Genomic DNA, 16,894 nt, shown 5'->3' with positions numbered 1-16,894 from the left:
GGAGAAAGCAGGGAGTTTCAAGCTCAGGACTGTGACTGACAATTTATTTAAAGAATTTATAAACCGCCCACCATTTGAAAATATCACAGAGCACAAACACACGCACCTTCATCTCGTTCAGCTGCTCTTTGACCGTGTTGAGATCTGTCCCCACAGGGGGCATGTTGCAGAGTTTGATCACTGTGTTGTCCAGCCAGTCAAACATGGCCTGAAAAGGGAGCAGGCCCACAAATGAAGGGAGACCCAGCTAGCTACCACCCAGAGGCACAGCGTTGTGGCCTCCATGAAAAAAGTCAGCACCCAATTCATAACCCTTTCTCACAGGCTCAACTACTCCTCTGAGATGCCTGGCCCTTAAGACAAAACAACCCAGCTGGCTCAGACCAAAGATCCATGTCCAGCCTGGTATCCTGTTCCTAACAGTGGATAGCTGATAGGTAAGGTTTGGATCATCCCCTGCTGCTTCTCTCCAGGATCAGCCACTCTAAGGTAGACTGTCCCTACACACAGAGGCTCCCTTTACAATTATAGGTCTTTTCTGTAGTGGTGCCTGGTTGTGGAACTCTCTCACCTCAGGTGTGCAGGTTGCTACAACTTTGCTGGGATTCCATCACCAGGTTGAAACATACCTGCTCTCTCTCTGGCCTTTGGAAGAATTTAGCTATTCTGTCCAAGGTCTAAGTACTATTCTGAGATGCTGTTGTTTTTGGCTAATAATTCACAATTGGTTTCAATAGTAGTTACATTCCTGTTGTTTTACTGATGTCTTTGCCAACCTGGTGCCCTCCAGATGTTTTGACCTACAACTCCCATCAGCTCTAACCAGTGCCAATGGGAGTTGGAGGGCATCAGGTTTGCAAAGGCTTGTGTATAACAACCTTTAGTTAATAAACTAAGATGACACTGGCCCTCTCACCCTCCAAGAATCTGGTGTTCCTCAGACTACTCTGTGATGTTTATGCATTAAGCCTGCCACTACAATGAAAGATGCTCAGAATTAAGAGCCAGAATCCATTTCAGGCAGTAGCTAGAAATGATCCCTGCTTGCCTTAGGAAGCACCATGGCTCAGTGGCAGAGCAGCTGCTTTTCATGCAGAAGGTCCCTGCTTCAATCCCTGACAGCATCTCCAGGTAAGGGTCAGGAGGGCCTTCCTGCTTGAAATCCTGGAGAGCCACTTCCAGCCAGTGTGGATGGACCAATGGTCTGGTAAGGCATCTCCCTTGCCTCTGCGCCTTCCCTACCCCTGCGTATCGCCTCCACTGCCACCCGTTGTCACCTGCAGCGTGTCCTGGTACTGCACTGCCGACTGCATGGCCTCCTCCAGCCGCTCCAGCCGCTCCTTCCATGTTTTGTTCAGGTTCTCCCAGGCACCGTTCATCTGCAAATGCAAGGAGGGGTCAGTGGGGGCTGAGCACCTTGCCAGTGTGGGAGCCAGATGGGCAGCACCTTATGCAGGGTTGGATTCAGACAGGGGAAGCTCCAGGCACCAAGCCCCGGTCAGCCCTGGAGCTCACCATTCTTTCTGCAACTGACTCTCATGCCTGCCAAGTGGCAGCCCAGACTACTGCCTGCTTTTCAGGAATGAGGGGTGGTGGTGGTGCCCTGGGCTACCTGTCCCCTGCCTGCTCTGATATCCCATTTGCCGCACAGGTAAGCTAAGCTGGAGAACACACTTGCTAAGTATGGGTGGTGAATTGATGCCTCCGATTCATTTTGCAGGACCCCTGCCTTCCTGGCCTCCCAATCTGACAACAAAGTGAGAACAGCAGCAAAGTTCTATGGCAGACGTGTCTCTTCATCAGGCTAAAGAACTTTCAGCAGTCCTCTGTGCTGGTTTCTACACACACTCACATGCCCCTCTCTATCCTCCATCCAGGCAAACAAGAGGCGTGATCAGGGTTCAAGGGCATGCCTCTAGCAAGGCAAAAGCACTCAAGGGGGGAGTGACGCCAGGCTGGTGAGAGGATGTGTGACTGAAGAAGGGTGTGTGACCTGGGGAGAGGTCCAACAGTCAGAGAGAGAGGTCCAGGGGCCACAATCTACCCACCTCATCTATGCTTTTCTTCACTTCTGGTTTTTCTGTCTCACCGCAGGCAAAGATCAGGTCAGTCCCAAGAATCCGGATGAACTCCAGTTCTTCATGCAAACTGTCCGTTTCCTCCTTGATCGTCTGCAGGATTAAGGTCACCACAGTGGGTAATGTTTTATTAGCAAGCACTGCTCCAAAATGGCATCAGGGCTGCCAGAGTGACTCACAACACACATTTATAAGCCATCTTGTTTATTAAATTGCGCTTCTAATCAGAGATTACATTTCTAAAGAAAAAAGGCAGGAAGCGCTGGCAGCAGCACACATACCTTGCTATAACAATGTGCAAGGCAGTTGCCAAAGCTGCTAAATGCAGAGATTTTAAAGACCAAAGAGCAGAAATCTGTTCTGCTTTTAAATAGGATTATTTGAATCATTTTCACCTTGGGAGGCTTTCTATTTATTATAGGTGAGCGTGTTATTCCATGCCTTGCACAGCAGCCATTCCGTTTGCCTACAGCAGAAATGTTTGCCTTTGCCATCCTTACCTCTGCTGCTTCAACCTGCTGTTTGATGATGGATGGGTCAATCCCTGGACTCTCCAAGTCATGGACAATGTCCTGTGTGTCTCGGATGGTGGTCAGGAGGGCAGCCATGTCATACCAAAATTTCTCTGCCAGTTCCAAGACATCCAGGAATTTAATTTCACGTTCCTCGGCCCGGGCTTTGATGTCTTCCCAGAAGAACACCATTTGGTCTAATTTATCCTGGATTTCTGAAATGGAGGAAACACCACAAACCAAAATAATGAGAATCTCTTTCAGTCGGGGGTGGAAATCTTTCTAATACCATAGAACACGTGGACTATAAGAATTTGCATGACAAAAAACCGAAAGGAGTGAACATGTGACAGTTCCAATTCCCCTGACCTTTGGCTGCCAGGTCCTTGTCTGCACCTTGCGACCGTCCAATCAGCTCCTCCCCGCGGCGTTTTAGGGCCTCAAAGGATGGCTGCAGCTTCTCCAGCTCCATGGTGGCATTTTTGTTGTCGCCAATGCACTCGCGGATCTTCTCGACCTCAGCTGGGATCAGCGGAGGCATTCGCAGGCGGGAGGAGAGGGACTCCAGAGTCTCCAGCATGGGCTCAATCTTGTCATGGAACTGAGCAGGAAGAAGGAGGAGGCTTAGCAAGGGCACGACTGAGAGGCTGCACTGAACAGCCAACAGGAATCTACAGGCCCTTCAAAAAGGAGCAGCACAAGCAGCAGCGCCTGTTGCAATCAGCACAGGCTTCTAGCCCAAAACTCTTACGTATGGTTAGATGCATAGTTTATCTGCTGTGTTGCTATAATTTGTTTTTTATATTTTTTTATTGAATGCTATGGTTTTGATTGACTTGTCTGTAACCCACCCTGTGATCTGCAGATAAAGGGATGTATAGAAATTGACACTGAACAGGTAAATAAATGCATGTCAGTTTCATCCCAGAGGTGACTTCCTGTTTCCCCTTCCACCACAAAAGGTTGCTGTCATGCCCCTCACTGAACAAAAGCAACATCTATATAGGTTTAAGTGTTTGGTCAGTAAGGCAATTTCAAGCTTTATTTGTGTGGGTGTGATTTTTGATGGCAGATGGATTCCTGGTTTGGTTTCATAATCCAGAAATCTTTCAGAAGAAAGTCTTCCCCTGGAAGGAATCTGTCTGGATACTAGAATACCACCCACTCCCAAAAATGACATGCACAGGGATTTTAAGATTTGAGTCATCTTACTCAGCCCTAACTGAAGTTGTTTTTACAGAAACCAAATCCACTCTGAGCAAAAATATGGGCAATCCTCTGACACCACAATCCAACTGGCACAATCCTGCACAGCTTCAAGAGCCTTCTCCATTTATGTTGACTGCAGTGGTGACAAGTGAAAGCCAAGCGACTCCCAAAGTAAATGCCATCTCAGACTCAGCAGGTGCTCCCGAGATAAGCCACTATACCCTCAAGCTGCGCCCCCTCTCCATCCAGCCATATGGGCATAAAATTGGCCTGCCTCACAAGGCTGTTGTAATTTAGAGATAATGTATGCAAAATGCTCTTAACCCTTCAAAGAAGTGCTAAGAGTCACCATAATCAGATGCATGAAATACCAGTGTGCATACATAGAACAACCTCCCCCAACCTGGTGTCCTCCAGTGCAACTCCTACCAGCTCCAGCCAGCACAACCTCCTCATTCCATGTCACAAACTGTTTTTGACATTCCCCATGGTTGCAAAAGCAGCTAGTTATGCGGCATGGCTGAGAAGCTGCTGTCTGAGGACCAGGAGTGAATCACACAGTCCTTTGGATCCTGTCCATTAGCTGCATCATTCCCTCTTCAAAAACAGCTCCTCAAAGAGCAATCCGTAATTGGCTTAGATGAATTTGCAGCGATGGGCATGTTGCGGGGGTGCTTCTCCTGAGAACACACTTATATGGAGAGGGAGGGAGGTCCAACTACAGAGCTACAGGGATTCTGCTTCAACCGAACAGCAGCTGAAAGGCATGAGGCCAAGAGCAAACCTTTGCCAGTTGCCACCCCTTCTGAAGCCTAATGCTTTCATACCCCACTGGGCTTTTCTGCCTGGATCAAAGTCTGCAAAAAGACTTCCAAAAGGGGGGGGGGAATCCACTCCTAATTGAGCCAACCGTTTAACTTTTTGATGTACTTTGAAAAGAATTCACACCAAGGAATTTAAATACTATTGCACCTGGGAGGTTTTTAAGCTTTACGAAATAAGGGAGGGTGTTTTGTGCTTCAAAAACCCAACAGTACTTCCAGACGACAATAGATACATGCAGAAAAACCACTTTGCAAAGAAGGGGAGCGAAATTGCTAGCCAATGAAGACACCATCTTTCTGGTAAGTCAGAGGGGAGAACGATTGCAATGTGATGAAGAGGAGGGATTCTTACCTCTCCAATCTGTCATGGTGTGGTGCAGTCAACACAACAATGAAATGTGAAGAGCACGCAGGGAAGACGGGAACAGGCACCGAAACACACAACAGGGAACAAAATCCACAATGGGAGGGGAGATGAGACGGGAGATGGAGGAGGAGGAGGAGGAGGAGGAGGAGGAAAAACAACTCAGAGTTAATATATGAGCAAAAACCGGAACGTGGGGGGGAAATAAAAATGTATTGTTTTATTCAATATATTAAACAGATGAAACACAGAACAAAACCTAGGCTAGGGTACCATAGATTAACAATGGTTAAAGTTTTACCAACTAACTTCCAAACAGCATGCGAGACAATTGCATGGGGTGGGGGGAAGAGTCTGAAATGAGGTGATAAGAACAATCTGTATGATTCCTGGCTTAAGCTCAAAATCACATGACACAGAAAAGGAAATTAGCAATAGCAAAGGGATTTGTGCCTAACAAAAATCCTCTGCCAAACTTAAAATGTAGTTTCCCCCTGCACTGATCTCATCCCCACCCACCCCTGCTCACTGCCTCGAAACTCACTGTCTCCTATGTCCTGGGCCAACCCAGTCCCTGCCCAGCAGTTATTTGCTTCAGCAAAGGACCTTCCATTGGGGCTAAAGAAAAAATTTGTTCCAGGAGGGGGAGGGTTGTTGGGGATCCTGGAACAGGAGGAAGAAGTTATGATTCTGTGATCTTGCTGAGATTTCCTGCATTGCTTTTTTTTAAAAATAATTTTTATTGCATAGTTTTATTTTACAGAAAAAGAAAAAAAAAGAAATTAGCAAACAACAGAAGCATAACTTTGTTCCCGCATAAATTTCCAGCTCGCGAAATAGCAAATGCATATCAAAAGTAAATGGATATCTTATCCAGTGCTTTAACGAACCAGCTCTTACCAATACAGTGTTTTAATAAAATTAAATACAATACTTATTGGTTTTTTATATCTTATTGCAGGGGGTTGGACTAGATGACTACCACAGTCCCTTCCAATTCTATGATTTAAAACCCTTGCCAGTCAGTGTAGACCAGTGGTGTCCAAACTTTTTTCAAAGTGGGCCAGATTTGAAGAAGTGAAGGGTCATGAGGGCCGACCAAAGGGCCAACCAAAGTTGTTGACCTTTTTTAAGGGTTTTTAGGATTGAAGTTGTTGAGGTGTTTTTTTTTTAGGATTTTTACCCCAGGAAATAAACTGCCACAGGGGCCGGATTAAACCGACTGACAGGCCGGATTAGGCCCCCGACACAGACTTTGGACATGCCTGCTGTAGACAATACTGAGCTGAATTGACTAAGGCAGCTTCTTATGGTGTGTTGAGGAGTTGGTAAATCTAATGCATTTGTGGGGACTGTGATCTTTCAAAAAGGTGAGGGGGTGGCAGCTAAGTATATCCCCCTCCTCTACTAAAGCGAGGGCAGATCGCAAACAATCTCCACCTAAGCCCCCTATATGATACCCACAGTTTGCACTGAATCATTGAAGGATGGAGCCAGGGAATCACAAACCTGGGTTGACTGTGAGACGGCCTCGTCCATCGCTAGAGCCCGTTGGCGAACATCCTCCTTGATGCGCAAGTACATGGCTTCTGACGTCAGGTATTTCTCCTGTACCATCTCTCCTTCTTCTGGGTTCAGCTCATTCAGCTGTGGCCCGATTTTCAGCAGCTTATCAATATGGGGTTTGTGTTCTGCAATCAACTCTCTCAGTTGCTGTAAAGCGAAGAATTGCAATGAGACTCAAAGATGATACCTCCTGCTTTATGCATTTCACTACACTGTGATTCCAGGTTCACAAATCAAACAAAAGAGCAGATTCTGCAATTAAACCAACTGCGTTTATTGGCTCCAAAAAGCTAAAGAATTTGTATTTGCTCAGCATCATGTTATGAGATGCAGAGACCATATTAACCTCGAGCCATAATGCTCAAAGCCAGCCTGGTGCCCTCATCTCCTGCAGCCAGCAAGCAGACTGTGCTAGTTGGCATTGGTGGGAATTGAACTTCAAAATATACTGAATAAATACTGAAATAAAGTGTGGAAGCACTGGGTGGAATTCAAGGTCGCGCTAATGCAATCATTCCGTCAGCGCATACATTTCTGCTAGCCAGATGGAGCTATTTACCCTCTTCCCTCCCCCACCTCCAGTGCTGCTCTGGGTTTCTCCCAAAAACTCCAGAGTGGAATTGGGGGAGGCACAGGGTGCAGAGAGCTGTCTCATTGTGCTAGTGGGAGTCCTTGTGCTGGCTTCTGCTACTGCACTAGGTTAGCTGAATCCGTCCCAGAGTGAATTCATAATCTGCATTGCAGAGATCTTTTATCACTAAATGATTCGGTAACTACTTCTACCGTTTTCAGCAATAAGATGAGGACATTGTGATGCCTTCTCTCTGCTGCCTTGGGTGATCCAGAGGGGGTCCGAAGAGCGTTGCCGGGGCAAATTTAACTGTCTTTCCAAAATTCCAACAGGGCTTTGGGATACAAAACCCTCACCCTCCTACCCACCAATCACTAACCTCCAGTCTTTCCCCTCCCTCCATTCCCTAACCCGCTTGCTTCTCTAGTTGACTGCTGCCCAGTTTCCACATGTTCTGCTCACCAACCTCCCTCAGCTTGCAAATGTGCGCTTGCAAACAACCTCCGTCCCTCAGGAAGGGCCCCTGGCAAAGCTCAGCAACTCTCCTGAAGCCAAATGTTTTCATGATCCACACATTTGGGGCCTGCATTATCGCCCAAACACAGGGGGACTTTTGCTTGCTTCTCACAATCAGAGTTCTAAAGGTCTATAGTTTTTTAAGCTACACAGATTCATACCATGGGCGTCTGCAGAACTTTTTTTTTAGGGGAAAGGCAATGCAAAGTGGGGAGCAGGCTACTCCCCCCCCCCCACACACACACACAAAGGAGAAAACTAAAGCCTGCAAATTTGGCCTCATATCTCAGGTTATACAGGTGTAAGAAACTTAAGTTTTACAAAACTGAAAGCTGGTGGTCTGGGCATTCATGCTTCTCTCTCATGCCCCCACCCCCTTCTTACCCTCATGTCTTCCTGCTGCTGCTTGAGGTGCTCGTGGTCAATGGCCAGAGGGGGCAACTGCCCAATCAACACCTGCGTCTCATCCAGCCAAGGGTTGAGCTCTTCGTAGGTCTCCCAGAACTGGTTGACTAAGACCTGGGCGCGTTCCAAGCGGGCGTAGCGCTCCGAATTGAGGTGGCTGATGTCATCGTACTGCTTCAGAAGACACTCCGTCTTCTCCTGCAGGAAGAGTAAGATGTGAAGCTCAGGGATGAGGTGCAAAGATTAAGAGGTCTGCCTAGGAGATGCCGGGTGACAGTTTTCGTTACCCAGGTCAGCAGGTCTGCTCCATTCTGTATTCATTTTCTTATATGACTGGATTATGTTCCAGCCTGTTTTCCTAAATAAATCTCCCCACACTGCCTCTTGGGCCATTCACATAGCTCTTGCCACTAGCCAACAGGCACACTTGGTACTCTGCATTTTGGATATAATATACTTTAGGAGGAGGGGAAATGGTCTATCTGAGTCAAAGAACAAAAGCAGATGCATGGAGCGGATGCCAACTGGATTCTTTTTATTTATTAGTTTTATATCCCACTTTTCTTTCAAGGAGCTCAAAGGGGTGTATATGGCTCTCTGCCTCTAATTTATCCTCACAACAATCCTGTGAGGTAGGTTAGGCTCAAAGATGATGACTGGCCTCAGTTCACCCAGTGAGCTTCCTGGCTCAGATTTGAACCCTGGTCTCCTAGGTTCTGGTCCAATATTCTAACCACTACACCAAACTACCTTTTGCTTTGCGCTAACTAGACGTTTCTACCTACTGGTTATAAATGCATGGTGCAACTTCCAGTAGCTACTCTGGGCTAAGTACTAGCAAACAAAAAACTAAAAAACTTGGGTTAGCCCAGGGGCAGGACCACTGAAAACATGCACCAGTACAAGGCTGGCCCCTGGCTGAGTGTTGCCCTCTGCAGCTTTCTTGTATCTCACTAGAGCAGCCTTAGCCAACCCGGTGCCCTTTGGATGTTTTGACCTACAACTCCCATCAGCTCCAGCCACCAACTGGGGGCTGCTGGGAGTTGTAGTGCAAAAGCAACTGGAGGGCAGCAAGTTGGTGCATGCAGGACAAGAGATTTACCTGCAGTGTGGCTTTCTGTTCTTCCCCACAGGTTCCAAAGATCTCATTCCGCTGGCTGAGCAGCTCGTCCACAGAATCTTTGTGTCGGATGATGTCAATAGAGAAAGCCTGAAAGGTTCATACAAGCACAAAACAATTTTCTCTAAAAAGAAGTGGGTGATGAGAGACGGCGCAAGCACCCTGCATCCATCCTGCAATGTCATTCTTGGCCTGACTGCAGCCATCATGCCTACACTTACCAGGGCCATAGGGTTCAAGTCTGCCTAACTGTAACCATCTAGTATTATTCAAATCAGCCTTTGCCAACCTGGTGCCCCCACCCAAATGCCTTTGGGGTACAGCTCCCATCATCCCTAACCCTTGGCTGTGCTGGCTGATGGGTGTTATAGTCCAAAACATCTGGAAGGGACCACGGTGGGGAAGACCAATTTAAATTTATATCCCACCCATCCATATAGTGGTACCCAAGACAATTAACAACAAATAAGATAAACTACAACTTAAGAACAAAGCTGTAAAATTAAAAAAAAACTGCAAAAAGCCACCCCAGACTGGTAAAAAACAGATCAAGGAAACAGCCCGTTAAAAATAATGGAAACAGAATTGTATGCAATATTGCCCTGGTACTGTCTGCTCTGCTCAGCTGGAGTCCAGATGCCCCAAAGAAATATTGTATTTCAACTCCCTTGCCTACAACACCTCATCCAATCTGCCCAATCTGAACAGCAACTCAGATTTTATTCAGAACCACCCAAGCCTGCTGACCCACCCCCCGTCCTCCTTATCCCTGTGGAGATCAAAACCCAAACAGTGAGTTGGTTCCAGATTTCAATGGGCAGGAAGCATGGCTAAGTCTGGACCTAACCTATGGTTTCATCCATGATGCCTTTAGACCACGACTCCCAATGCCTCAAGAAATCTCAAGAGCTCCAGCTGATGCTGATGCTTCTGTGTCATTCTTCTCTGGAAGCACGCAGCCTCTCTGCTGGCTTCCCAGCACTCAGGGCCATCATCTGCAATGGCACGGTTAAAAGTACCACTTTGCCCTCCAGCTCACTCCATCCAGCAAGCGTTCAACCCAGAGTCCCTCACCTTTTGGACCTGCAGCTGGGCTGTAGTCTGGTCTTGCTCCAGGCGAATTGGGCCAAGCGCCATCAGCTTCCGTTTCGTCTCAGCAACCCAGGCAAGCTCTGAATCAGCTGCCTGCTCATACTGTCCGGAGGAAGGAGAGGAGAATTGAGAGCTGGGAATGCACAAACTGGGAGAAGCCTGGCATTTGCCCTTGCATGTGGGGCAACTATGAGGCTGCATGAGCATTAAATGAAGAGCAAGGTGGGAGAAAGGAAGTCAGGCTAGATTTTGGCTAAAGCAGTACATACGGAACAAGCTGCAGTTTCCTCTTAGCCACAACATTGCTTTCTGACATATCCACAAGCCCCAATGCTGTACTCCAGGTGCTGCTGGGACTCAGACGCTACTCAGTAAGGCCAATGGACAGGGGTGATGAGTCCATCAGCAGCACCCAAAGGGCCATGTGAGAGAAGGCAGCTTCTGAGCAGTGTGTGAAAATAATTTTAAGTTCATAAATGCTGAGAAATCAAAGTTTTAAAACTGTGCAAAGATGGAAAATTCTTAGGAAGCATCATTAGTGTTTTAGGCACTTAACTGATCAAGAGATGAGATTTACAGAGTTAATTCCATATCTGAAATGAATGAACGTGTGTGAGAAAGTTGACCTGAAGCTTGTGGTTTTTTGGTTCACTATTCTCGAGTGAAAACTCTGTTTTCATCCAATTCTCCATCAATGACTCACTCATTACCCTTGAAACTGACCTTGGCCTCACTAGTGTTACTCTGTCTGCAGAGCAGAAGAAAGCCCAGAAAAAGGACAACCCAAGACAGGCTAGAAAAATAAACTAATTTTACAAATGTTTGATTCCTTGATAATATACTCCATCCAGAAACATTACATTTTGTGAGTTGATGTGTACCCTGTGGGTCAGATCATGTGCTTTACTGACTGGCTGTACACATATCTTTAGTTCTTGTTTTGTGTCACATTGTACCAGTCCCAATTACAGTTTATTGTTGGCAGAGTCTCCTGTCATCTGTGTGGAGGAGCAGGACCTATTTTCTTTTTAATTTAGAAGCCTGCCCACTCCCTGCCTTCTCTGCACCAAGCCCTTTTCCAGAGAAAGTCATTATGAGGGAAGAAACAAGGGCCACTAAAAAAACAAACTCTCAAACTCTACCTGCTGGGACCTCTGTATAGCAGCATCTATTTCTTCCACCCTTTGTTTGATGGTGTCACTGATCATCTTGTAGCGCTCATTAGTATCCGAAACCAACTTATCCAGCCCTTCGCGGGCACGCCATGGCACCAGCTCCAGGAGGGCACGGCTGACTTCGTTCACAGTATCCAGGATAAGCCTGTGTTCCATCACCTCCTTCTTCAGTTCCTGCAAAAGAAAAGGAAAAAAGGTCCGGCTGTCTGTGGTTGTGAATCCACTTGCCCTTTGGGTTGTACAAGGAGGGTATTTTTTCATGATCAAAGACTGGCACAGGGCCCCCTGATGTTGGAAATCCAGGCCTCCATTTGCTGAGATGGAGAGAGGTATTTCATTTGTAGTGGAAGGAAGGAGGAAAGAACATTTCCCATCCCAGCAGAAGCAGGTAAGGCATCTTCCTGGCTGTGGATCACAGGCCAGTGTATGATAACAACCACTTTTACTTGTAGGTGCTTTAAACTAAAAAGCAGACATAGCTGTGTCAGTCCATTAAAAAACCCTCCAAAGTCTGCAAATGCCTCTAAAAGCTTCTAGGCTCTTCAGAATATCACACAAAGCTGGGAGTATGGACAATTTTTAAAAAACAAAAACAAAAAACACCCCAGGGAAGTAGAGCAATTAGCTAGCCATGAAGTCAGCACTTGTAGACAGATTCCAAGAGGAGGATTGCAGACTGAGTAGGTCCCTCTCTGATGCTACAAACAACAGGTTACACAGCGAGGCTCATTTGGTAAACTAACAATGGCTTCTTGCCTGATGAGAAGTCCTAGAGAACTTACAAGCTGGTCACATTTTTGTGAGTTTTTGGTCCGTTAGTTACTAACAAGTTAGCACACTCTCTGTTACTACCAAAGCCCACTCTCCCTTGAACCCTCCCTGCCTGAGTGTGGAATGGCTCCTGACCTTCTGCCTCTGCTGGAACTGAGGGATCTGCTCCCCGACAGGAGAGTGCCCTCCACCCGACGTCAGCTCCTCTTCCACCAGACCCATCCAGTCTGTCAGCTCCTCATGTGTGGACTGGAACTTGGTGGCCAGCTGGCGGGCCTGCTCCAGAGTGCGGAGAGCCTTTGAGCTGGCTGTGGTGATATCCGAGTAGCGGGTCTTGATGCCGTCCAGCTTCTCCTGGATGAGCAGCACCTCTTCCCCTGCAGGGAGCCACCAAGTGTTTAGCTGCAGCAAGCTCTAGTCATTTGGTTTAGAGACTTCTTTTGTTTTGCCTCTTTATCTGCAGGCTTAGAAACTACTTCTCAACCATAAGCTTCCGAAGCAGAATAAAATAAGATTAACTCCCCACAGGTTATAGACTCAATAAGCTAAAAACAATAAAACAATTTCTATACTTAATGTTCTAGAAAATGACAAGCCTTCTTAAGCAAAAAGCAAATACTTGGGATTTAAAGCCCCTGCTTTCAACACCCCCTCCTGGTTGCCCAAAGCAACCCTTTATAAGAAAAAAAGAAATGAGGTTGGTGAATCTTTTTTGGGAGGAGAGTTCTACTATGTTCTGCAGCCATTGGCACAGAGGAGTCCACCTTTGTTCAGTGGCTGAAGAATTACAGGAAGGATTGTGAGGAGCGCAACAAGCTGGCTAGTCTTACCTGTGGTTTGCTTCAGAAGGGCCTGCCCATTCTTAATGGCCTGGTCTACATTCTTCTTGCGGTTCACAATCTCATCATTCAAGGCCTAGGCAGGGGGGGGGAAACCTTGCATCAAAGGCGAGTTCCCTCTTTGACCAAAACAAGTTTCCCCCACTGGGGCTCCAACAACATCAGCACATTGACGGAGCAAATGTGGCACCCAAGAGACATCTGTGGCTCCTTTCCACACAGGAAGCCTCTGGGAGGGGACACAGAAGCAGCCTGAAGCCTAAGGAAGGCAGGGCATTGATGATGCTCACTATTTCTACCAAACAGAAGAGGAAGGAGAGTCCTAGGTAGACCACCACTGCATCAAGCTAGGAGGAATACTTACACCAGCCTTTCCTAACCAAGTCAAAATGTTCTGGACTACAAACCCCATCAACCCCAGGATCATGGGGCTGATGGGAGCTGTAGTCCAAACCTATGGGGAGTGCCAGTTTGGGAAGGGCTGCTTTAAGCAGAGGGTGGCAGCCTTCTAAAAGGCTTAACTGGGACAAGGGTTGGTCATCATTCTCTCTCTCTTTTTTCTTTGGCACAGAAATATGTGTGGTGGCTGTATGGGGCAGCAGCAAGGGTGGGGCTGGTGTTCTAGGGAGATATTAATGGCCCAGATCAAAATCAAAAGACTCAAAGCAACAGAAACAAAGGAAAAGCTAATAAGAATAAGAATACATCATGGAAGATGGGGAAATAAATAATAATAATAATAATAATAATAATAATAATAATAATAATAATAATACATCATGAAAGATGGGAAAAGGAGTCAGTACCAGCTGGTCGGCATGCTGCCTCTGCAGGATGTCCCGCTTGTAATCCTTGACGGCCACTGAGCTGAGCTTGTCCTCAACCTCAGCCAGCCAGTTGAGCACCTCCACCTCGTCCTCCCCAAAGAGCCGGGCGTTGGACAAGGCCTGGTCAAGAAGGGCAGCCTTCCGGCTGCACCGGTCGCAAACCTCTGCATACCGGGACTGAAGCAGGTCAAGCTTCTCAGCCAGCGAGGCCTGCTCAGCCTGACAGCTCAAGGAGGCCAGGGACTGTCCAGTGTTGACCGCCAGAGCCACAGCTGAGCCATGACTCTCTATCTCCTCCTCGAGGGCCTGGAGATCCGTGAGATGGTTTAGGGGAAGGGGGAACACAAAACAAGCAGAAACGTATGACTGAAAATGGAATAAACGGGAAACAAATCTAAAACAAAACTGAGAAATGAGCGTGTCTGATGATCATGCAAACTCAAAGTAAAAATATCCACCCACGAGGGCAATAACATATATGAAATAAATTGTTTTAATAAAGAAAAGTGAGAGATGGGAGTTTTGTTTCATTCTTCTCTGGAGGCCAGGTAATCTCATGAACAGGAGTTATAGCTGCGGCTGATATTTTCATAGTTTAAAGAGCAAAAGTTACTGAATTTGGGAAAAGGTGTGTGTGTGTGTGGGTGTGTCTCTCTCACACAATTCCCTTCTAATGAGCCAGGGTTCTTCCTACCCAGAGACCCCTGATTGACACCAACAATGATTCCTTCTTGCAATTGGCTGAGCTTACGTGACATCACTTAAGTGATCAAACACTCTGAGGCTGCAATCCTATACATAATTACCTGGGAGTAAGTCCCACTAAGCCCAATGGAACTTATTACAAGCAGACCCATCTAGGATTGCACCAAGTGCAGGATTCTAGGATTTAGTAATATGGGCAATATGCTAGGAACTACTAAAGTTAAAAACCTAAGAAGAACCCTGCTGCCGGATCAGTCCAATAGCCCAGTATCCTGCTCTTATACTAGCCAAACGAATGCCTGTAGGAAGTCTGCAAGCAGGACCTAAGTGTATCGGCATTCTACCTGTTTCTGATTCCCACACCTGCTATTCAGAGGTATACTGTGTCTGACAGTGTAAGCAGAACATAAGTCATCACGGGTAGTAGCCATTGACAGTCTTGTCCTGCATGTTCTGAGGCTCAACATTTTGCTTGGATACAAACCATGAGAATCTTCATCCTGAATTCCAACCAACTCAGCTTGGCTTAAGGATTGCTCCATTATGACATGCATGTTTCCAACCTCCCCACAATCTTATTCAGGTACCCAGGTTCCACAGCAGCAGCTATTCTTACTGAAGTGTCTACCGCACAGTCCTCCCCCGTCATCCCCACATTTTGCAATTCCTTGGCAACCCTTCGCCCACCTTATGCCGGCTTATCTGCTGCTGGATCTTGGCTGTCTGAGTCCCAATGGGCTCCGAGTTGGCCAGTTTCTTCTCAGTCACCGTCAGCCAGTCAGAGATGGGCTCTGATGTCTCGTGGAACTGCTTGGCCAAAACCAGGATCTCCTCCAGCTGGTTTTGCCTGTGGCAAGAAAAAAACAAATCCATCAGCAACAATTTGGGGGGGGGGGGGCGGGCGAAGAAGAAGAAGAAGAAGAAGAAGGAGAAGAGGCTACTTTGCCATTCCTGCAATAACAAAGAATGAAATGAGCACCCAGAGTATTTATTCTGAGAAAGTTGAGCAGATAACCAGGTTCAGCTTTTGCACCAGGGATTCTGGTAGAAAGCATTTTAAGAGACTGGAACAGCCTTCGCCAAGGTGATGCCCTCCAGACGTTTTGGACTACCACTCCCATCAGCCCCAGCCAACATCTGGAGGGCATCATCTTGGCAAAAGATGGGCAGCAGCCTCCAGGGTCATTAACTCCACCCCTCTTTTTTGAAGACAGGATCAAGAGCCTGCCTCATCAACCTTTAGGAGTTCGAGAGTGCCAATAAGATTGCTGAAACATGTAGTCTGGCAGACACTGCATAGTTGAGCTCACTAAAAGTTTTTAACAAGGTCCCTCTCCCCAAACACTTCTGAATAAACTTAGCAGTCACAGGGTGAAAGGACAGAGCCTCTTAAGGATCAGCAGCTGGTTAAAGAACAGGAAACAGAGTGTGGGAATAAACAGACAGTTCTCACAATGGAAGGAAGGAAACACGCACTAAAGTTCCTGAAGGATCTGTGCATTGGAGCTGATGGTGCCCCTGAACTTGTTCAGGAATGATCTGGAGACAGGAGTGAGAAGGGAGGTGACAAAGTTTGTGGATGACACCAAAGTATTCAGTATGATGAACAACCAAGTGGGCCGTGAAGGATGTCTCCAAAACAGGGCAGGGGGTAACAAAATGAGAAATGCAGTTCAATGAATATATGAATAAAGTGATAGATGCATGAAGCAAAGCAAAGCAAAGCAAAGCAAAGCAAAGCAAAGCAAAGCAAAGCAAAGCAAAGCAAAGCAAAGCAAAGCAAAGCAAAGCAAAGCAAAGCAAAAACAACCCCCAAAACCTTAATGTTATATACACTGATGGGGCTTTAAGTGGTGATGATTGACCAAGAAGGGAACTGTGAGTTCAGTGAAAATATTGGTAATTTTTGTAGCCCCATGCAAAAGATCTGATGATCTGAAATCTCATGTTTAGAGATGGCGGGGCTGAGGAGGAGTGGGGTTCCTCCTTCTCCATGTGAATGAAACCTGTCTAGGAAATGTGGGAGAGCCAGGGGGTGGGGTGGGGTGGGGGGAGAGACACACAGCTTGAAGAAATTGCTGATATAGACCATTTTCACAGATGTTGCACTTGACTCCCTGTAGAGTTGCTGGAATGCAACTGCCAGGTTTAAAAAATATTAATAATAACCCTTTCCCTGGATTTTACACTTCCATCTAATTCCAGAGCTGTGCAGAAAAGCTTCTCTCTCTCTCTCTCTCTCTCTCTCACACACACACACAGCCCCCTCCCCAAAGCAAAGCAGAAGCTTCAAGGGACAAAGGGAGGGAACCTGCAGGTC

The 16,894-nt window shown here is 46.8% G+C and overlaps 1 protein-coding gene across 18 annotated transcripts in view; it reads right to left on the bottom strand.

Moving 5' to 3' along the window:
- The window catches only part of MACF1 (microtubule actin crosslinking factor 1), a 181,855-nt gene that overhangs the window by 46,260 nt on the left and 118,701 nt on the right, over positions 1 to 16,894 (bottom strand). For 10 of the 18 annotated variants that reach the window (XM_033157576.1, XM_033157583.1, XM_033157580.1 and 7 more), the window contains 15 exons: positions 15,262 to 15,421; positions 13,849 to 14,175; positions 13,034 to 13,118; positions 12,339 to 12,580; positions 11,400 to 11,606; positions 10,240 to 10,359; positions 9,148 to 9,255; positions 8,025 to 8,243; positions 6,497 to 6,700; positions 4,976 to 4,984; positions 2,960 to 3,191; positions 2,579 to 2,805; positions 2,049 to 2,171; positions 1,278 to 1,379; positions 107 to 208 (listed from right to left, as the gene is read on the bottom strand). In XM_033157576.1, coding sequence (XP_033013467.1) covers positions 107 to 208; positions 1,278 to 1,379; positions 2,049 to 2,171; positions 2,579 to 2,805; positions 2,960 to 3,191; positions 4,976 to 4,984; positions 6,497 to 6,700; positions 8,025 to 8,243; positions 9,148 to 9,255; positions 10,240 to 10,359; positions 11,400 to 11,606; positions 12,339 to 12,580; positions 13,034 to 13,118; positions 13,849 to 14,175; positions 15,262 to 15,421 — 2,467 coding nt within the window. The remainder of the gene's footprint in view (positions 1 to 106; positions 209 to 1,277; positions 1,380 to 2,048; positions 2,172 to 2,578; positions 2,806 to 2,959; positions 3,192 to 4,975; positions 4,985 to 6,496; positions 6,701 to 8,024; positions 8,244 to 9,147; positions 9,256 to 10,239; positions 10,360 to 11,399; positions 11,607 to 12,338; positions 12,581 to 13,033; positions 13,119 to 13,848; positions 14,176 to 15,261; positions 15,422 to 16,894) is intronic. The other 8 variants (XM_033157587.1, XM_033157591.1, XM_033157592.1 and 5 more) reach the window with 3 other exon arrangements.

Source organism: Lacerta agilis, chromosome 8, assembly GCF_009819535.1.
Source record: "Lacerta agilis isolate rLacAgi1 chromosome 8, rLacAgi1.pri, whole genome shotgun sequence".
In the NCBI taxonomy this organism is placed as follows: domain Eukaryota; kingdom Metazoa; phylum Chordata; class Lepidosauria; order Squamata; family Lacertidae; genus Lacerta; species Lacerta agilis.
The sequence above is the reverse complement of the archived record's forward strand: the minus strand, read 5'-3'. Positions and strand labels throughout refer to the sequence as shown.